Source organism: Copadichromis virginalis, linkage group LG23 (assembly GCF_057382275.1).
Source record: "Copadichromis virginalis isolate Kocher_CV1m ecotype Utaka linkage group LG23, C_Virginalis_male_GT1.1, whole genome shotgun sequence".
In the NCBI taxonomy this organism is placed as follows: Eukaryota; Metazoa; Chordata; class Actinopteri; order Cichliformes; family Cichlidae; genus Copadichromis; species Copadichromis virginalis.
Genome location: NC_140639.1, coordinates 39,740,710 through 39,763,575, shown reverse-complemented (window position 1 = coordinate 39,763,575; position 22,866 = coordinate 39,740,710). Strand labels below are relative to the sequence as shown.

General features: G+C 39.9%; 1 protein-coding gene across 2 annotated transcripts in view; it reads left to right on the top strand.

Moving 5' to 3' along the window:
• LOC146681618 (gamma-aminobutyric acid receptor subunit gamma-3-like) overlaps positions 1–12,628 on the top strand; it is a 177,567-nt gene extending 164,939 nt beyond the window's left edge. The window contains exons 9-11 of one of the 2 annotated variants that reach the window (XM_085447685.1): positions 2,251–2,444; positions 5,154–5,267; positions 8,157–12,628. In XM_085447685.1, coding sequence (XP_085303811.1) covers positions 2,251–2,444; positions 5,154–5,267; positions 8,157–8,438 — 590 coding nt within the window. In that variant the 3' untranslated portion in view covers positions 8,439–12,628. The remainder of the gene's footprint in view (positions 1–2,250; positions 2,445–5,153; positions 5,268–8,156) is intronic. The other variant, XM_085447684.1, reaches the window with a different exon arrangement.
• The last annotated feature ends 10,238 nt before the right edge of the window (positions 12,629–22,866 follow it).

The window sequence follows — 22,866 nt, the reverse complement described above, 5'->3', positions numbered from 1 at the left end:
TGTATCTACCATGTCACATCCGTGTGCTCTCCCTGCTGTCCATCGTCATTCTCCTCTGCTCGTTCTCATTCAGGTTTGTGCTTTGTAGTTTTAGTTGTTTCCCAGTATAGTTTAGTTCTCCGTGTTGCCGTTTGCCTCTCCTTTTGTGTTCGATAAATCACCTTTTACACCTTCACGACTGCCTGCGTGTGGATCCTCCTTTTCCTCCTCCGCACGGCTCCTCTCACTCGCCGTGACAATAAGAGGTAACCCTGTGCTTAATACGGGGACTTGGTATCACCAGGCCAATCCCACTTTGAGACCCAATCAGGACAGAGTCCCATATGATACAAGAGAGGTCAGTGCTCTCAGATACCTAATGTAGGACATCCGCAGATACCAGTTATACCAGACTGGTATCTGCAAACAGCAGAACTTCAGACTCCAAGACTCAGCTGGATTGGCTTTACATGCAGCCAGGAGCAGCTGGAAGAGGCTTTCAGTCATAAGTCCAAGTCTAAAACAGTGGAGAACCTCAAATGTGGGTACTGAAGAGAACAACACAGCTAACACAGATAATAATCATACAACTGCTAAACCAGACAAGATTATCCAAGACCTGCAGGAAGAAAGAAGTGCTGCAGAGCTGTGTGTGCAGTCTTCAACCTAAACCACTGAGACTTCACACACAGACAGGCTGATCTGCTCATCCAGGGAAGGAACAGCGACACCTGAAAGAGCAGCAGAGGTCCAGCTGTGAAGTTACTGAGCTTAAAAGTTAAGCTCTGCACCAATGAGACCCTTCTTTGAAAAAAAAAATTAAACGCCACTGAATTTGGAACAAGAACCAAAGCCTCATACTTTTAAGCATGAGGCTTTGGTTTACATAAAGTCATGGAGGAGCAAAAACAGGAAAGCAGCAACATCGCGGATGAGCTTTCAAAAGAAGAGGCAAAGAAGACTTTGCATCTGCAGGAGACCCTGCAATGAAAGCAAGAGAACAAAACCATTATCACCATCATCACTGGCTGAACACGAGGCCCGAACTAAGATCATGTCAGAGAGAAAAGTCCAAAAGGAAGTAGCAACCATGGCTAATTAAATCATTCACTTCACTGACCTCAACACAGTCATCAAAATGATGATTATATGCAACTACAAAGCTTTTTAGACTTGGGTTTACGCTCTGGATTAAGTTCAGATGCAACTTCAGGTTTAGGTTTAGGTCGGAGAAGCTGTTTTTTTTTTCCTGACCTGAAGTAAAGTGTTTCCAGTGTCTGAACACAACTGTGAAAAGTGCAGAGTTTTTGATGGGAAAACATTGTCAGTGAACACATCACTGATATAATCAATGATAATGTATTTGAGAGCATATTTGCTGTTTGCTGTTGAGCTGTTTCTTCAACAGCAAACACCGAAAACTGATATTTGGTTGTTTATAAAGAGACAGGACTACATCAGGACAGTTCAACTTTGGCTGAATGAGTGAATTATTGGATATGACCAATAAAAAAGCATAAAAATAAAATATCAGAATAGTGATGAGTCATTTTGGTACAAAAGGTAAACAGGATAGAAAGAAATGTTAAAAAAAAATGTAGAATTTAAATAAACTGTACTTTTTGCTGTTTTTTTTTTGTTTTTTTTACTAAAAAAACAGGATTCTTTTTATTTTTCGTAGTTGTTTTCTTAAATATACTGTATTCCCCATGCAAACAAGGTATTTGCAAGGAATCTCCATGTGTGTCACTCTTTTTTGGCCATCTTAACAACTATTTATCCGATTGGTCCCGAATCACATTCCTTTGCAGATATACAGAAATAACAAAAACAGGAATGTGCTTGCTGAGTTGTGGCTGCACTACTTGCACCACTCCAGAGACAACTCAGGATCCGCCTCATAAGCCTCTGTGTAATAGAAGTGCTTAACCCACAGATCTCTTTTTGAAACATCATTTTGATCGTAAGTGGAACGAGAGAGAATAAAAAGAAAAATTACATTGAATCATTTGATAATTACGACCGCTCTGCTGCACCACCCTCAAAACGTATCCCGCTGTGGGTGTTTAATAGAAAGGATTGATGCAAGACTGGGGACATCTACCCAGAATACCCCATGTGCATTATTAATAGCGATTAATAAAGTGCTGCTCACATGTTACATAATCACTGACATCCACATGGGTCATCCTACTGCTGACCAGCAATTCATCGTGCATGCTTTGTGAAGTGACTCTCCTTCCTATCCTCATGCTTCTGTTACTTTTGCAGGAATCACCACAGTGCTGACCATGACCACGCTGAGCACAGTGGCCAGAAACTCTATTCCTAGAGTGTCCTACGTAACCGCCATGGACCTGTTTGTCACCGTCTGCTTCATGTTTGTCTTCGCTGCCATGATTGAGTACGCCATGCTCAACTACTACTCCTACAGTATACGCAGACCTCCCCCAAAGAAGAGAATGGTAAGCCTGTGGTGAGTGTATGAGTAATGAGTAGCAAAAAGGAGGACCGCGTGCATCAAACTTGCATTCTTTCTAACAACCACCAGACTTATTGTTTGCAAAAAGGAGTGTGATTATATAGAAGGCTATGAGAAAACAGGCCTATGTTTCACTTGATTTATGAGCTCTGTAAGCAGTTTTTCAGTAGGTTTATGGTCTCAATCACTCGCTTGAAGTCTTATTCAATCCAACCTGAGGTTCATTTTGTAAATTATGGTCCCATTTAGAGTAAAACAGACAATAAACCAGGGTATGTTAGGGGACAGCTATATTGTGATGGACTTGTCACCAGAGATGGGTGGTAACGCGTTACTGTAATCTGATTACTTTTTTCAAGTAACGACTAAAGTAAGGGATTACTATTGCAAAAATGGTAATTAGATTACCGTTACTTTCCCGTAGGAACGCTGCGTTACTGCGTTACTAAAACCGTGATTTTTTGCGAGAATGTCTCATGACAGTGACGTAAGCGAGTGCGCCGTTCGTGGCAACAGCTGTGTGCAGATCAACAACGGATAATATATCGATTGTGGGAGAGAGTGTGAGCGTGCAGCGTTTAAAGCGTGGAAGTACTGACCTTACTTTGAGTTAGATTCCATAAAAAGTGACAAAAACATTAGCGTCCGTTGTGCGTGGGAAGAAAACTTCTTTTTACAGCGAAAAAACCCCATAAACTTCCAAGCAAGCTCCGAGTGCGCGACGACGTAATGGGAAATTCACAGAGAAACTCGCGGATTCTTCCACTGACCGCCGCGCACACCTGCACCAGGGTAAACCTCCGCCTGCCCTACTCCTGCTTTACAGGTGAAAATAGAGCAACAGGACTGCTAGTCTTTGACTTTATTTATTTTCTGCTGTGTTTTACGTGCATCTATTTGAAAGAGTAAGTGTAAACACACAAAAAAAAATTATGTGCTGGAATGTACAGAAAATAGGTTTAAACGTTAAACTAATTTATTCAAGTCAGTGAATGTTGCATATAATTAAATTTTTGCTTGATACATAAAATTAAAAGATTAAAACTAACAAAACAAGTTTTAAAAAGAGACTTTTCCATTTGATTACATTTTGTATGATGGATTATGTTGAAAAAGTAGAATTGGGCTGAAAGATCTATCGCTTTATCACCTATTCAGGTTGTAAATCGTCTTTTTAAAAAGTAACTAAGTAACTAAGTAATTAATTACTTTTGAAAATAAGTAATCCGTAAAGTAACGGATTACTTTTTTGGGGAAGTAATCAGTAATTAGTTACTGATTACTTTTTTCAAGTAACTTGACCAACACTGCTTGTCACTAGGATTAGGATTAGGATTTAACTGTATTGTCATTGCACATGTATAAATACAGGGTAACAAAATATATACAACTGTATGAGAATGCAGTGCTCTTTGTGTGGTAGCAGCCAAAATCCCAAATTTAAGACCACTGTTTCCCAACCACTGTATTTGCCGAAGAAATGATCATGTGTGCCGTGGAAGATTACCTGGTTCCACCTGATTAGTACTCTAAACAAGCGATCCCCAACCCCCGGACCACGGACCGGTACCGGGCCATGAGAGTTGAGGTGGATGTGAAATTTGTTGTTTTTAGGGTTTTTATAGTTTTTTTATTGTGATTTTTTTTTTCATCTTTTTTATCGTTAACTTGGTTTCCCTGGGTCTTTTCCTGTGTTATGAATAAATCTTATTTTTTATGGTACTGGCACTGGTTTTATTTTGTTGTTTTTATCCGCAACACCTTAAAGGCCGGTCCGTGAAAATATTTTCGGACATAAACCGGTCCGTGGTGCAAAAAAAGGTTGGGGACCGCTGGTCTAAGCAACCGGCAGAACAATTACATTCTCTTCCACTAGAGGGCAGTTGAACTACACTTCCTACAAGGACTTAGTAGCCAATTGCCATTAAAACAGACGAAGATGAAGAAGAAATGACATAATAGTCATGCTGTGAAACGACACAGTGCGCAATAGCAATAACTAAATATTTGAAAAGAAAAAAGTAGTCAATCTGATCTGGGTCCTGGAGAAAACTCCAACCCAGATGAAGGCCCTAGCATGAGTAGCGGTCAGAAGAAAGCAACAAGGTATACTGGGGACAAACCGAGCCAATTCCACTATACCTGGTGCGCGGGGAAAAAATATCAATAAGCTTTTTGTGACATTTTTTTTTGGTGGCGTGCCGTGTCATTTTTCTAATGTGAATTATGTGCCGTGGTTCCACAGGGTTGGGAAACACTGCTTAAGACTATAAAATGGTACCTGAAGCCAAAGAGGCTAGGTCCAGCCTTCATATGAACAATAGCAAGAGAAGAAGGGATGCCGAGAAGAACAGAAACCCACAAACAAATAAAGACAGACTACGGACCAGAGCTGGACTGCAACAATAAATTCAGCCCTGGCAGTTTAAGTCCAGACAGCCCACCATGATCGCTCTTACATACACATTATGTATATATTTCATTTTGTTTGATTATTGGTATTAAAATAGGTTTTAATCAGGTTGGTACAGTCGTTGTTGAGTTAGAATAGTTGGTTTGCACTACAGCATGTGATAATTAAAAGCTGAAGTTTAGCTATTGCAGTGGCTCAATGTCAAAGTAGCTATTTACTTTACCTGAATCATTGAATCTCTCCCTTCCTAATTATGTCCCTCCATATATTTTCTTACAGCCTTCTTCTTCTACTTCTACTTGTCACCTTTCTCCACCTCTTCCTCACTCTGTTGTTAGGACTCCTACTCCTGCACATCTCCACAGTTTCCATCTTGTCATAAGTAGAAAAAAGGTGACCAGACTATATTTTTATCAGTTTGTTTCCCTTTTAGATCTGTGTTTTCATTGTAACCACATTTCCAGTTACCTGTTTAGGAATGACAGATTACGGTCTAGCCCTTTTACAAAGTTGTTGCCTATTTGGAACACCCGAATGGAAAAGCTTTGAAAAACAAAACTGTAATGCCAAATTCATGCATGAAACACGAAACCCTAGCAGGTTGCTGATGACCCGGTGGGTGTAAAGTGGTTAAGGTGTCTGAAGAGGAAAGAACGCGACTGAATACTTTCTTTCACTGTCTTCGCTGTAATCACACCAACCTTCAAAAACTGATATTGATTTGATCCATAGGGTGCCCATATATATATATATATATATATATATATATATATATATATGGGAAATACACAATATCTACCCAGGAGTTTGACATGTCTGTATTAGCACATGTGTGCAGCTGAATGCATTTCTTTTCAACCCGCCACTCCTGTATGAGAGCCTACCACTCTGTGTGGGCGTTCTCAAGGCTGCACCTGCCGCGAATGCTTTAATGGCGTCGGCGCACATCTACTAAGACTGAGTCAGCCACTGTTGCTGTCATTTCCCTCTCTCCAGATCCCCTCCCTATTCATTATTTTCTCCCAGTGTAGAGGAGTTCTGCTGAATGTGTCTCAGGGCTAAAACAGACTGCCAGCTCAGGCTGAATAATTAAGTTGTGTTACATACAGTCCCCTCCTCTGCATCTCTGACTCTTCACTGTATTCTGGCCCGCTCTGTCTGTGGGGAAGCCCCCCCCCCTCCCAAATCACCACCATTCGTGTCGTTCCCTTGTACTGCCCACTCCGTCAAATCTCTTACTCCACACGACACATCTAACGATTCCTCTCTCTCGCCTACCACCCTTCCTTCAACAGAGTAGTGGAGGACGGGAAACCTTTTAAAAAAGATTTTAACCCAATTAGTTGGCCTCGCATGATTTCATAAACATCAGGGAGGGAGTCATGTAACAAATTTTCTCAGGAGGTACTTATTTGGCAATGGGGTCTCAAAAATTCTTTCTAAAGCTGCATTATGTGAAAGAAAAAATAACAAAACATATTTCTTAGCCATTTGTACTTTTGTAAATCAGCTTGTTTGGTTTACAATATGATTGAACACTGTCATTAATTTCAACATCACAGAAATCCTTGTGCTGTTAGAAATTGATTACACAAAATGTTATTGTTGGTACTGTTTTTTTGTTTTTTTTGTTATAACTAATAACAGCAGAACTATGAGAATGGCACATCGCTCAAAAATCTATTCAGCTTATCAATTGTGTGCTGAAAGTTGGAGTTTTTAAGCACTCAAATACATCAATAAATATATGCCATGGCTTTGTGTCTTTATAATCTCTCTATTTTGGAGAAATGATAAATCATACAGAGTGTGGTAATTTACTGAAGGCACAATTTCTCCTTTAATACTTTAATGAAATATAGTGCAATACAACAAAAAGGGCACTGCTTGAAAATATTAGCAATCATCTGAACAATGGAGCTTTTTATGAAGTGGCAGTGCTCGAGACTTCTTGTTATGTCGTGCAACTAGCTTATTAGGCTAATGATGATAATATACGTCAGTATCTGCATCGTTTTACTATAGTTGGTGACCTACAAAGAAGTAGCCCAGGCTCGTGGCAAAATGTGAAATAGTTTTGAACCTAAAGTATTTAAGTGGAAAGAAGAATGTAATTTTAGCATTCGTTTTTGCAATTTTTAGCATAAAGACATAAAATTACTAACATTCACTAACCACCTAAAAGAAAAAGAAAGGCTTGCAACATAGCCAGGATATGTGTAATGCTACAGTTATAGGTGGTTGGAGCCCACAGCCCAACCACAATTATTGTAACTGTATGCAATGAACTTATAATCTTGGGTGACAAGGTTTGCAAATACTTGCAGTTAGCTATTGTCTTCTAAGTATGTTTGGTGCCTCAAGACAATGATAAAATGGCAATAAGGTCAAGTTGGCAGTTACAAGAAAGTATATGTTTATCACAAATTTGTTGCTGTCTGTATTCTCAGAAATCAACATTAAACAGAAAGTCACATTTACTACTTCTTCAGAGTCCAGCCTGAACCTCATAGATTTGAAAAAGACATTCAGAAATCTCTCCACATATAGTGACATAGTTGCTACTGGACACAATTTTAACAGAAAAATAACACAGGGGCTTGGCAACCTTGCATTTTGACATAGCAAAGAGTTTGCCCATGGACTGGGCTAACCACAGTCTATTAATGCAGTTAACATTCATCAGCACAGACTGACCAACTGATTGCAGCATGTTGACAATCTGTATATGTTTATACATTAGTAGTCAATTATATGCAAACTTTTGCCATTCTGTCAGTCTTAGTCTGACTGTGATTGTGTAGAGACAGGTTGTCTCCCACCAGGCAACCTGTGCAATTGCATTTCGATTAAAATTTGGCTGCCGCAACTACTTGCAGTTGGTCACTGAATGTGAAAAATTGTAATCACTAGGTAACCATCAGTTTTGCTTATTGCAAGGACACTGCCATCCTACTTTTATATTAGTGTCAAAAAATGTCTTCAAGTACCTCTAAAATGTCTCTGAATTATGGAGTTGTGTGACCCCGCCCCCCAAAAATGATGTTAGCTAGATCACAAATTGGCTGTTGATGTTGGACCTGGACTAGCACTGAGATTAGAAGCCAAACATCAGGTACACTTGTTGACTAACTAAAGCCTAAGATTGCTAGCCGCATTGACGATCTGGACTTTCTATGCCTAGCTGTGGCTTGTAATTTTGATGTGACAGTCATTGCTTCGGGAATAGATTACGTAAGTCTTAATTAATTCACCTATTCTCTCTCTCCGTTTTTATCCTAGGCCTACTCGTCTTTCAACATGGGTCCCACCCCTCGGCCTATGATGCCCATGGGCAACTCCTTGTTCTGGCATGACTATGATGACAGTTGTCTGCACGAGTGCCTGGATGGAAAGGACTGCAAGAGCTTCTTCTGCTGCTATGAGGAGTGTAAAGAAGGCGGCTGGAGGAAAGGACGGATCCACGTCAACATCCGTGAGCTGGATGCCTACTCCCGGGTTTTCTTCCCCACCTCGTTCTTGCTCTTTAACATTGTGTACTGGGTCAGCTACCTCTACCTCTAGTCTGTCTCAAGCCGTGATGTGTGGGCACTGCTGAAACAGCCCGCGGCACTTTGCACCACGGCTTGTGATTTGAGGTCAGTGCTAAACATAGGGGAAGAAATGAGGTGGATCTGCTGTGTGGGACTTGTGAGGGACATGCTGCCTCTGGAGTGATATGACGTATTCAAAAATACACGTGTGCTCGGGTGCACAGTGTAAAGGCCATGATACTTTGAGCAGTGCCACTCCACCGTGAATAAATCGCTCAGCAGTAGAATAACAAGCCGCCAGCATTAACTTGAATGGATGAGTCCCACTTATGACTCTCTCAGAAACCAAACAACAGACAGCTGTGACTTCAGAGACATTTGGGAACAGGGGTTGCAGAGCTGACTCTTGGTCGTGGAGATGGCGAAGCACCCATAGTGCCTTCTTTAGAAAGGGTGCGGCACCGAGAGAAGCAGCTTCAGAGTTCCCTTCATTATCTTTATTACCTCATCCATCACACCGCCGCATGCTGAGCTGTTTAGTCTTTGATGAAACAAACCCAGAACACAGTTCTCACCACTGGAGATGTTTAAAAACCAACGCTCACCATTCATTTCGTAGCACATTAGTTTTAGTTGTACCCTAGAATTAGTTCCCTTTTTGAGAATAGTTGTTTTCTTGTTCTTCTTCTTATTGGAACTAGTTGTTCTTTCACAGCAGGTCACATCAGCTGTTACTTGTTAAATATGGGTTCCAGCCAGGGGCAGTGGTTGTATGGTAAAATCGTATTTATTGAGTCAGTGACTGTTTTGTTGAACATGACTATTTTGTTTGAACATGCCGTTTACAGTACATGCCAAGAAGATTTGGGAGTTTTTAATGAATGCTGGGCTATATTCGCACACAACAACTATATAAAAACTGCATAATGTCTGCAGACTGATCTAAAACTACCTGGGCATATTTTGTATGTTGCAGTAAACAGATTGGGGTTGGAGTACTGCTGCTTTTTTCCAAGAACACACCAGTTTAAAAAAAGGGTTTTTTTTTCTTACTTAAATAGACTTTGAGTTTTTAATATAATTTATGCATTACTTAGGCTTAAAGGAAAAATTGGATATTTCCAAAATTGTAGTTTATATTCTCAAATAATGGTCTTTATTTAGCTCTTTATTTAGTTTACTGGTAGAAGACTTTTGGGGCTTGTAGGTTTATTTTAGAGAGAAGTTTCAATTCCAAATGTATCGTTATTCTAGTAAAAGCAAAATGAATTTAATGCATTTACCTTTTGTCTATATTGGTTCTATGTATATAATTTATAACTGAAATAGAGTAACAAAATATTAACTGGCCTTTTTCCCTGAATGACATTATCCCTCCTTATTTTTTATGATCCAACAATTTACTTGTGCTTCTTTCAGGAACACTTACTTTAGAGAATGAATAGCATGACTTTCTTTGCCAAGAGTTCATTGAGGAGACTAATTAATGTCTGAATGTGAAATTAGCAGCCAGTAGCTAGCAAGCCTGATGCAAACACTGAAACTTGGGAGAAGCATCCAGATCTGCCTAAAGGGATATCTGCCAGGACCTGTAAAACTTACAGTTTTTGGACTTGTAAATTCTTCGGCAACTAAAGACATAAGTTAGCACTTTTACTCTTTAGGTTAAACAGTAACTAGTTAGCGAGTTTTACATAGAGCTATTAAACAAACTTTAGTCTTTTTGTTTTTTTCTGAGTTGACAGTTGTTAAATACAGTTTAACATTTGGCATACCGAAATGAGAATATACACTGTATATAAAAGCTAGCCAAGGGCCACTATGATTGGTTCAAGTTCAATGTTGAACACAGTTCTCACCCCCCCCCCCCCCCCCCCGAAGAATTATAAGCTACAAATGATATAGGCCTGAGTAAAGACAAATTGTTGTGCCAAAATGAAAATAGTTAAACGGGTACATTTTCGATTTGGCCACAAGCCACTTAAACCCTGAAGAAATGCATAAATGCTGCACCTGGCCCATTCAGTTTCAGAAGTATAGCTTGAGTGTATTAAATTGAAGCCCTGATGAAAGCTTCAGTTTTGCTTACTTTTTATTTTCAGTCGAAAAATGAAAGTAATCTCTGATGTCCTGCCAGGCCCTTAAGGCACATCGTCCTGTGCCCAGGTGGAAATGATCCCAGGTACTGTAAAATAGGTTCTACATATTGTGATATCACATACACAAATGCACACACACAAAACACACACACAGATGCTACATTGGACAGTGTTGAAAAATGGATGATACAAGATTCTTTTTCATGGACTCTAAATGGAGTCCCACATGCCCTCCTCAAACATTTAAAATTGATGCCATATGTGGAGGCGTGCAGACACACACGCTGGACTGGGCCAGTGGCATTTCAGACATGCTTTTGTTTACTGTAAGGTGTTTTTTGCAGTTGTTTGGCTTTGTAGAACAATCAGCCCTTTTCCTCTCTCCTTCCCAACACACACACTTTTTCCCTAGTATTTGTATGTTCAGAGAAAAGCTTTTATGTAAGTTGTATCTAATTAATGTTTCTATTTTCATACAGGTATATATGGAATGTATGTTAGGCCAGTAGCAAGGCCAGAGTCAATCTAGTTTCAGTTCAGTCAGTTCGAGCAGCTTAGATGAGTTTATATTTAAGGATCCCACATATTTTATTTATGAGGCCTCCAAGAGCCATTTGTTTCCTGTCCAGAGGTTTTTAGGTAAAAATCAAATAGCCTCAAGGTTGCTGGACAAAAAAACAGAACACCCAATTAGTTGTGGGCCACATCTTATTCTGTTTATTTAACTTCTTTAATGTCCACCAGGTCATTGGCAACCCATCGAGGCTTTGGAATTTTGATTTTAGCCCATGAAAAAAATGTATGGACATTTTCAAAAACTAGGAGATGTTATATTTCAAATGACGTCTCATATATAGAGGCATTACACTTTTCCTTATAAAAGATTTATCATTTGGATTTTCAAACAGTTCAACTTTCTACAAAAAGGAACTGTAACCCTAACCCTAGAAGGAACGCCAGTGACCTTGCGATAGTTAAACCCTTAACCTCTACCATCTTTCAAATTAAATCTCATGGGATAATTTCCATAGAATTTTTTCCTATTGGAACTACCATTTACCATCAAATGGTCTAGGGTTAGGGTTATAGTTACATTTTCCTGTAGCAGCACACTAAATAGGTACATTTTTCAGAACTAGAGCATACAAGGGGGTGGACATTATCCCTACCCCTAAGGCTCACAGGTAACCAGGTCAGTATTAAGTGGTTAATACATTAGCTCAAAAGAAATGGTGACACAGCATTAGTAGTTGATGGATCTATGTAGTCTGAGGAGCTTGGAAAGAAAAGCGTCTGGACTTCTTTAAGTAGCTTGAAGTCGTTTCACCTCTCATCCGAGAAACTTCTTCAGTTCTAAAGTCAAATGGTGGTGGAAAATCCCAGATTTAAGCCCAATGGGAGTGTCCCCCCAAGAGGCACATGGACCCTCTTGGGTGGACACTCCCACTGGGCTTAAATCTGGGATTTCCCACCATTTAACCTTAGAAGCTCCTTTGACTACGATGACCTGCATGACTGAGAACCTTCACAGACAACAATTTATGTAACTAACTGTGTAAGAACTGACTGAATTGACCAGAGTTTGGGCAACACCGCAGTAAACTCTCCTCACCTCTGATATTTCTACTACACTTTATAAGTGTCTTAGTCCATGTAGATACTTCAATAAAATCAAATATCACTATTTTCTACGTCTTAACAAAAACCACCTGTGTGTTTCAGTTGACTGGGACCTGTGTTTATAAAGCCTCTTTGCAATCAGAGTACTAACCCAGGATCAGCACTGGCGAGCATAATAAAGTTGCTCATGAGCCTCTCCCAGAGACCTCATCACCCCCATTAAAATTTCCCAGCTCGTGTGAAAAGTGGAGAGTCATTGGCACAGAAAAGGTGTCAAAGAAATCACTTCCCTTTTTGCCCTGCTCACCAAGTTTGTTGTGATTGTCAGTGAGATCTCTGAGGAGTGGGGCGGGGCTGTAGGATTTTCTAAAAAGCCACTCTGCTCTTGGATCAGCACTCCAAGGGGAAATATTTTATGAAAACTGACTCTGGAGTGAAATAGATATCTTTTTTCTAGTGCGTGGTACATTGCTTATATTAATAAATAACGTTTTGGTCAAGTGCTACTGTGATGTCTTTTTGTGTGAAAGTCTTTAAGAGTGTTGCTTAGTGGTTAGTCAGGAAAAAAAGTTGTGTGTTACAGCAAGCCTCTGGTAAAGTGCTTCAACTGCTTTGCTGGAAGGTGTCAAGCAAAACAGTTGAGAGGGTTTGGAACTGTAAAAAGACAACAACTGCAATTTTTCCTAGGTGAATTTCCATCACTGGGGGTTTACTTTTGTACGCAAAAGGGGATCTACTCTATATGCTTCCTACTATCCTTTCACTGGATTTCAATGCCATGTCACTTTGCTCCCAGTTCCCAAAGGTCTGAAGAAGATGGATTATTGATACCATTATCAAATGTTTGACCATGTGTCAAAGCCAATTCAGAGACTGTAGAGGACCATAATGCCACAATACACTAAGATTGAGGTCATAAAAGCTACAGATGCATAACTCTTTTGACCCGAATTTGCCAAAAAATGTCAGTTCAAATTTGCTTTATTTGTAGAGCTCCAAATAAGCCTCACCCCGTGATCACAACCTCGGTGACTTTGACCGAGGCATGACTGCTAGTGTCAGACAGGCTGGTCTGAGTGATTTCAACACTCCTGACCTTCCTAGAGTGTCATATACAACCTCTAGAGTTTATGCAGAAAGGTGCAAAAAATCTGCTGGTGATAACAATTTGCAAATGGAAATAACTTGTCGATAAAAAGGTTAGGAGGAGAATGTGCAGCCGCTCCAAGCTAACTGGAAAGTTACTGTAAAATTGTGTTATAATAGCAATAGTATTTTAATAGCAATATTGAAAGAAAGTACTTTAGGGACAATGGTTCATATGTGAGGCTTGCAAAGTTGGCGTTGGAGGAAGAGGTTTGTCAACCAGAAGACATGACTGTGTCTCACTAACACCTTGTTTTAACTCTTTAATTGGTGTCACCAGCACTGGCTCTTTACTTTCAGTTTCAATCACTGGCTGAGTTTAGGCTCCAAAAACACTTTGGTTTAGGAAAAGACTGTGCTCTGGGTTAAAATGCACCCATTCACTACACTAACCTTCAACATGTAACATGACACTCACTAAGGGCATTTCAAGTGGTCCTTTAAAAGCTCTCATATTGAGGCTCAGATCATACTATTGTCATGACCTGGCACATCATGCCACCCACGCCAAAAGACACCTGTGAGATGCCAGCGGTTTTGACAAAAAGGATAAATCATTTGCCCTGCGGACTGACAACCAAGTCTTTATGGCTCCTCCAACCCTAAGGGGGAAAGACCATGTTAGGTTCCAGTCCTGTCAGTCTAGAACATCAAGGTTGAGGCTGCAGTGGACACAAGTCTACCAAAACTGTTGAAGACAGCAGCAAATCATTAGACTCGTTGTTTTCTGAGGCTGCAGTCTGTAGGCTCAATCAAGACAAAGGACCTGATTTAATTACATGTTCTGCGTGCACACAGTGACAAGTAAGAGCTAAGAACTCAGAGAGTTTTGTGACTGATCCTGCTGCATATGTATTTCTATGAGTTCCTTTCTAAAGGGGTAAAATATAGCAATCAGACTTAACATTATGACCACTGACAGTGACAATGAATACAACTGATTATCTCGTCACCATCACACCTGTTATTGGATGGGATAGGGAGCAAGTGAACATTTTGTCCTCAGAGTTGATGTGTTAAAAGCAGGAAACAATACGAAGAATTCTTAATAATAAATCCTTTGAGTCCTCTGATGAAGAAATTTCTTATCCACAAATATGATTAAAGAGAAGATTCACCTAAGTGACCCAAGAAGGTTTCATTTGATTAAGCTCTTGGTGGTATTATCTTTAACCTTGAAATGACTACTAAGTTCCAAATTTACAGAAAATGTATTTGGCTAGTGCACATTTATTGGTTTTATAGACTTTTAATCCAATGTTCTGATTGGTAAATTCACAAATTAGGACATCTCCGTACAAAGAATGATTTACAACTGTCCTGAGGCAGTCTGCTTGCCTAATAACAATGATACCACTGATATCCAGTGACAGATGCATGAGCATGTCATTGCTTTACCCCGAGTTTGGTGACCTAGTTTGAAGCAAGCGGCATGAACAGAGTACAAGCGAGAGACAGACAAATAAGTGGAGTCAAAGGGTGGCTGTTCCAGCGTAGCTCCACCACCGCAAAAACTGGAAGAAGCTCCTGCCACCTACGCGGTGCAAAAAGCAGGATGGCATGCTTGCGCTGCAGTGAAAGCGGAGAAAGAAAACCCCAGCACAGTGTAAAACTGAGCTGTCAGAGAACGTGTGTGTGAATTTAACTCATGAATTTGTTCATGCCTGTGAAATGACAGCTTTGCTTGAAAGAGGAGCTGACATGCCTGTGAGAAAACCTACTGTAGGGAATATGTGCATGTTCGCATACTGTACTTTTACTTTCATAAGGTAAAATGTTCATGCGTGACCACATGGCTGCCTAAGTGAGGAGGGAGTCCTTTTAGCAGTTTAGTGTGTGTGCATTAATGTCACTACTGTGTTTGTGTATTTGTGTGTGTGTGTCTGTGATATGATATGAGAGTGTGTTCGTCACAGGAAAATAAACCAGTATTTGTGGTGCACAGATGTAGGATTCGTGGCTGTGGGTGTTTTTCCTACATCATCGTAATTATGTTTGTCAACATTGCGTCTGACCAATCACATTGTTGTGATGTTTAGCTTTGTAATGTGTAAAGAAAAAAAAGAAATGCTTTTATTTGTATAAAATTCTCTTCTGGAAAAAATGGTAAACATTAAAAACATTTTCTTTATTAGTTTGTATAATATAATACATTATCTAGTTAGATTTCCTACTAGATCCTACAAATTTAGGTTACTCATTAGAGGTGGGAATCACCATACATCCCACGATACGATATTATCACAATACTTAACGCACGATACGATATTATTGCAATTTTTAAAAATATTTTGCGATATTCAGATTCTGTACATAAAGGTAAACTTTATCAATATTCATATCTAATATCAAAGTCTCACACTCAGTCTTTCTCTCATTTCAGTCAGTTTTATTGTTGACAAACTGAACGGTTTGTATTACAGTCTAGTCCAACTTAACTGAATGCAACCATCTGGTACAATTATAGCTATTCTGAACTATGCAATTTCTGAAAACTATGCAGCCCATTCAGCAACTGAAGAATTTGAAAGTAAATTAAAACAAAATATAATTTTACATTAAATAAAAAAAGTTTTAAACTTAATTAAAAAAAAACATGTCTTAAATTAAAATAGGTAAACTGTCATATTTATTGCTGCCAAAAAACAAGTTAAACACATTTGGACAGTGAAGGAATGTCAGGATTCTTGCTCAGAAAAAGGATCAACATGCTCTGAAGTCAGAGTTCCAGTCCACAAAAACCTTTTTTGTAACAAAATATCGATTTCTGCTGTCCCTGTATCGATACATTATTAGCAAACAAAATATCACGATACTACACAGTATCGATTTTTTTGCCCACCCCTATTACTCATGTTGGTTTGCTAATAACACAAGCTAACTCGAATGGCTAATGCTAACTGAATGCTCAATGTGACTGGTCAGGTTATGCTAAAGGAACAACAACAAAACACGGATAAAAAACTGGGTCTGCCACAGAAACAGAAAGTGCCATAAAGAGGAGGTAGGTAAACTTAACCAAATCTTGAAGATAACCAGAGGAACCTAAAGTAAACACAATGCAGGACTCAGAAACAGAAGGAACTTTTGGCACTGCTAACGCTAGCTAAATACGTTTACCAAAGTTCTGTGTAATTATTTTAGCATTGTTTAAAAAATAAAATGAAAAGGGTTTTAAAAAGGTTTTTTAAAATATTAAGCATTTTTTCAGAATATGAATCCTGTGTAACAAGGGATGGACATGATCCCAGTACATCCATCTGATAGCAGTACAAATCACCAAACACGCTGATGCAAGTTACCATTTTTGTCACAGAAACGTAACGACATACCCCTACCTCTTAATTAAGAAATCTTTCAGTAGGCACAAGCGTGACTCCACATGGAGTTGTGTGGGAGGGTGTAGCAGCCAGACTGGATGTGGGCCAGAGATTAGGAGTGAAGAGGCAGACTAAGGAAAGGAGTTGTTCTTTTCTTCTACCACCGTGATGTTGCATTGTGCTTGTAATATATGAACAACTGTTAAGAGAAGAAACTAACATGGCAGACATTGTAAAGCTCAGTAAGTAAGCACTGTTGCTGCTATCAATGCATTTAGTTATCCTAACAGCAAAATTAACCCAGTAGCTGACACGTAACTAAAGCTCAAAAGCCAGAGAAATGGATAATAAGCCACAGGTGAACTCAATCAAGGTGGGAAAATAGGGGGGGGGCAAAAAACAAATCCACATGAGGAACCAATCTCATGTGACAGGGAGTAATCTGAGGAGTAAGGATTGTACAGCAAGTAGGTAAGGACAAAGGAAAATAACACTATACAAACTATTTGGTTATTAATACAATACTGTCAACTTGGCTCTTTGTGTGTTATTATTAATCAGTTAAGTCACAGAGACAGTGTCACCATGTCTGTGGAGCTACATTTAAAAAATTAAGTGTTTTAAGTTACAGTTTTTATAGCAAGCTATTCAAATTTCACTCCTTCCACTAAGTGGCGGATCATTGTTGGTTGGCTACACTAAACACAGCAGTTCGCCATAATGTTAGGGTTTGTTGAGCATGTTATAAATGACTTTATTGTTACGAAATCAGTTTCACCCCGTTCTTTTTATTCCTCGGGCATCCAGAGACGGCACCGGACCCAGTAGTCATTTCACAAAACCTTTATTCGTCTTTATTTAAGCATGCATCTTCTAGAAGGGAAGACGTGCAAGGCCGGTGTCCCTCTGCAGATCTTCCACTTCTTTGTTTGTTACAGTCAGAAGTGACCCCATCATAAAACCCCCATGGTGTGCTGCAAACTCTGTGTTTGTGTGTGTATATGCACGAGCACGTGAGTGCCTGTATGTGCGCGTACCCGTATGTCTATGTGAGTGCACGTGAGTGACTGTATGCGCGTACCTGTGTGCATGTGTGAGTGCATGTGAGTGAGTGTGCATGTAGGTGTGGGTGCGTCGTAACAGTCAAAGCACTGTGTGTGTATGTCTCTGTGTATGTGACTTCCTGCCGGCCATAAAAGTAATCTCCTCACCCAAGCTACACCAAATTCCTTTAGACAACATACAAAAAACAGTTAACATATTACAAACACTGAGACCCCACCTCTGCATCCACTAGGCCATTGGTCTCTTGTTGTCTTACATTTACAGATAAGGCAGAGAGTCTCCTGCAAACAATTATGGCCGTTTATTAGATTCAAGTTAAAGCATCAGTATCCCCCAACTGTAGCTTCCTGTCTCCTTTTATGACAGCAGACCCCCAGTGTCAATAAATTCCTTTCCCTCTAAACAATTACACACACTCTCAGGCCTACAGCTAAGCCAAACTGAAACACAGACAAATCCTTCCTTATTCCTCTGATCTAAACAAATTTAACACATCATATTATAATAATTATTTTCTTGTACTCACATTGTGGAGGAGAGGGTGTTCGAAAACAACAAGTTAAGGTATGATGTCGTCCCCCTCTGTGTTTGATTTTTTCCCTAGTCTTGTATACAGACCATCCCACCCACCTGCTCATAGTGCTCTGCGAGGAGAGGGCTGAGCGCTGCAATCAGCTGGCAGAGCAGATGTCCACAACGACCAATCAGAAATATTTTATGCTACATTAAAGTGTAATTCAACCCCCAGTCTTTATTTTCCTGAGCACACCCAACCAGTTTGCATGACAACAGGTTGAATGCGCATCACACCTTTCTTACCATTGCTCAAATGAGAATGCTAATAACCCTCAGCATATCTGCAGAGGGGGGAAATTGCTACCTTTCTTATTTTTTTTTGTTGTCATTTCTAGCATGAAGAATAATGTGGTGAAGCTAAAATATTTCCACAATTTGCTAAAAGAATTTCTAAAACAAGCGCTGTAGATGTTTTTCTTTTGTTTCTTGGTTTATCACACACATCAATCTTTTTTTAAAAGCCCTTTTCAAACAAGTAAAACCCAAAACAAAGTACTCTGAATTGAAAGAGCTTGAGAACAAAGCAAAAATAGATTTTAGCCTCTTTAAGTCTTTAAAAAGTCTGTAAAGACAGACTGTGCAGTGGGAGCATTGCACATGTCCTTTACTGCAGAGCATCTGATAACTGGTGCTAAGATTGGAAGGAAAGTCTTCAAGTTTCATGAGGACATTTCACCTCTCATCCAAGAGGCTTCCTCAGTTCTAAAACCAAATTGTAGGTATTTAAACCCTAGTGGGGGTTGTCCTTTAAGAGGGTCTTTGACCCACAACTAATCGTGTGCCTCTTGGCATGAGCCAAAGTTTGAAAAAAGGCATGGGCCATTATCAGCAGAGGTTTTGATTAAAACCATCTTGAGACCTTGCCTCATCCTATCATGTGACCTATTGGGGTCACCCGACACAAGATGCGATAATCCCTGGTAAGGGATCATAGTTGGTTGTCATAAGCCACGCCCTCTGTTCAACAATGGTCGGTCACAGTGGACATAAGCTGTGTCCCAGTTCCTAGGCCACATCCTAGGCCGCCCATGTAGACTGCAAAGACCGGGTCCTTTGCTTATTCAAGTGACTTTTATATCACGTTTAACCTGAGCAGTGAAAGACCACGGGAGGTCTGAAAACGATGTGTCGGGAGTTTGCTGTTCTCACTGGCTCTAGTGAGCCTCGACCTCCCAGTCAGCTATCGAGCTGGTGGGTAACAGACACTTCACATCAGACACGTCAGCGTACTTTTGCAAATATGTGCTATCTTGATAAATCAAACTTTTAAGATATTTTCAACCTGTGTAAACTTCAAATATCTGCTTATTTTGTGACCCAGAAAGAGCAATAAGAGTAATATTAAAACTAATAATATTAAAAATAGTAGCTGCCACTATTGCTGGAAACTGGAATTGGCTGGGGCAATGCACTATGAATACTGGGATATGGCCACGAAAGATAGACCCAACCCATCGGGGGAAGCGAAGGATGCATTTGGAGCAGCCTTTGAATTGGGACAGCCTTCGTCGCCTGGCTGTGACGTAATCAGCCTTCAATGCGGCCTCCGAAGGATGCGGCTTAGGAATTGGGACACAGCCTATGTCCACTGTGACCGACCATCGTTGAACAGAGGGCGTGGCTTATGATGTCTTGATGTCTAGATGGCTTCCTTTACTCCTCTTTTCTTCTGCCTTTTTTCACAGACTACCATAACCAGGATAACGACACAGACACATTTAGCAAATTATTAACAATGAAATTTAATAACTACAATGGACATTTGATCTGTGCCATAATATCAAGACAAAATCTGAGAAATCACCTTGCTTTAAGACCTGGGAATATTATTTAACTCTGAATGTAGGAAACTGCACTATCAGCAGTCAGTTTTCACAGGCTAACAAGCACTGAGCCGACTCATAAAGACAAGCCACACCACATGACTCCTTAAACCATGACTTGAAAATAAAGAGGAGCTTTTAGTATTATTCAGCTCTGAGCGATATTTCCCCCAGGCTGTATGAACCACTAACAACATCAACTGTGTGCACAGGGCAGCCCGGATGTTGCCTGAGAGGTAAAGCTCAGGGTAGTGCAGTCTGTAAATAATTTAAACCAATTAAACTTTTGATCTCTCCCCATCACACACACAGAAACATTGCCTAGGTCCCACTTTTACTACAGTTTTCACATGCCTTGAGGTGGTTCACGGAGGGAGCGATCAACGATCCTGAGGGTAGTGCGCCAAGTCAAACCCACCCCCTCCCGCTAACCCTTCTACAACATCATATTAAACAGATACAGAGCATGTTTTTCAGGTATCCCATTTTACGATGGCACTGGTATGGTACCGGTATGTAGAGTAGATGGCTATAATAACTTGGGATCATAGCAATGACTCTATCTTGAGCAGATCTGAGCAGGGCTGACAGATATACCGGTATGAATAAATACTCCGTGTGTGTGTGTGTGTGTGTGTGTGTGTGTGTGTGTGTGTGTGTGTGTGTGTGTGTGTGTGTGTGTGTGTGTGGAGCCTTCACACATATTGCTCTCATGGTCCATGAAAAGGGAGTATCTGCAAGTGACTTGGCAGCCTGGACTGCCTGGTCAATTTCTACCAATATAACAATGTCATATTAAATGAAGATTAATCATTTTGTTGCCTGGTAAAAAACATCAGTTGCTGGAAGCACACACTTGTGGGAATTCTTGGATGCATCTTGTAGTATTTCCAGTGCCTGTTTCAGGCAACGTGACGGACTGACAGATGGACTGACAGTGCCACATCTCGAAAACAAGGTCTATTAAAAGCCGACTGCTTTTCCAAATCTTCATCTCCAACGAGTGTGGAGTATTTCTTGGTTTAATGTCATTATTTACAAGCATTAGGACCCAACGTGAATTTGAATTATGTTAAAGCGTTTACTATTAAAGCCACAAAAAATGGCTGGTTTGGTTAGCTGAAAGGTTTTAAGGAGTGTTATGACTGAGGCTTGTGAAGTCTGGAAAACTCTGCAAAAATAAACTGATTGTTTATCAAATGCTAGCCAATAAATATGATTATTATGATTGTCTTGCAAACCCAACAGCTGTCGTAAAAGAAAACATACGAATATTCAAGATAAGAGACCTGTTGAGTCAAACATACAAAAGTCAATCAGGGACTATTGTTTTTGTCACATAGTCTCGACCTGTCTTCACTGTGAATGAGTTTAGCTACACTGCAAACTATAAACACAACTTTAGGCTAAATGCTTACCTTGTGGCTACAAAAACGGGTCTATAACATTATGGTTTGCTGCATGTCTCTGATTCAGCTGTGCAAGGCACATATAAAGTTTCTTTTGGCTGCTCCCTTATTCACAGGGGGTTGCCATATCAGATGGTAGACATTATGACAAAAGATGTCCTTCCTGACATAACCTTTCCAGCGATTTGTGTCTCCTTTCAACCAGGGATCCTTCTATTAGAACCACTATAGCTCCAATAATCATATTTCAGACAGGATGCTGAAACATAATCACTCTTCTAAAAAGGTATACAGTAAATACACAGTAAAATTTGCATTCAATTAAAGGCGTGCTTCTAGTTTAAGATCCCTCTGATCTTGAACCAAAAACTGCAACTGTACCCAGCTGTACTCAAAGACACAAAGATTATGTTATTTCAAGTTGTTGCCCATAACACAATAAATGTCTCCCTGACCTTGAGCAGAATTTGGGTGAAGGTGATTGTTGTGTGTAAATTTCAGTAAAATCTGGCCAATACTCTGGGAGGAACAGCGATTTTACTGAATTAAAAATGGATGGACGGCACTACGAATGGGATCATGGCTTATTGATGCACGTGAGGAGCGGAGGATGGCTGTGCGGTGTGATCCATTAGACAAGCTACTGTAGCTCAAATTGCAGAAGACTGGCAAGTTTATCAAGTTTGACTAAAATTTTATGCAATCCAAACTAAATTCTTTTAGTTCACCTTCTATAAACTTGAAAGTTCATTACTTGTGTCTTGACTTCCTTTTTTCTGTTTTTCTGTCACAGGTTTTGCTGGATATCTGCTGTTTATGTTTCAAGACTGTAAAGTTTTTTTTAAGATAACTTAAACTATTACTTAACCACATCTGCTAGCAGACTGCCTGTGACCTGTCTTCACTCTTTTATCCTTTACCTTGTTAGACATTACCTTTCTTAGAGTTCAAAAGAATTTACAGAGCAAAACTCCACCAATAAGTACTCTTCATCACGACACGGACAGACAGCTCCAATTTTCTGTCTCAGGTCAAAGTCATATTTATTATGCTTAAAGTATTATTGTTACAGCCTTTGCATCCCCTTCTTGGTGGTACTTTAAAGTTTTATTTTCAGTTAAGAAAGGAGGAAAGTGGAAAAATTGATTACAGTGACAGCTGGTTGGAATAGCACTGCTGCAAATTTATGATGGGGTGATCCTTTCTAGTGATAATGGAAAAATCTGGACATGGAAGATTATCAATTTTCATTCTGCCTTAACCATCTGATTTTACTGCCCCAGCAGCAGGAAATGCAGGATAAGCCAGATGGGGTGGATAACATATTTCTGTGGGGTAATAACAGCGATGCCATTAGCTGATTTTAGGGAGCAGCATGTGAAATTCTTATGGTCAGTAATA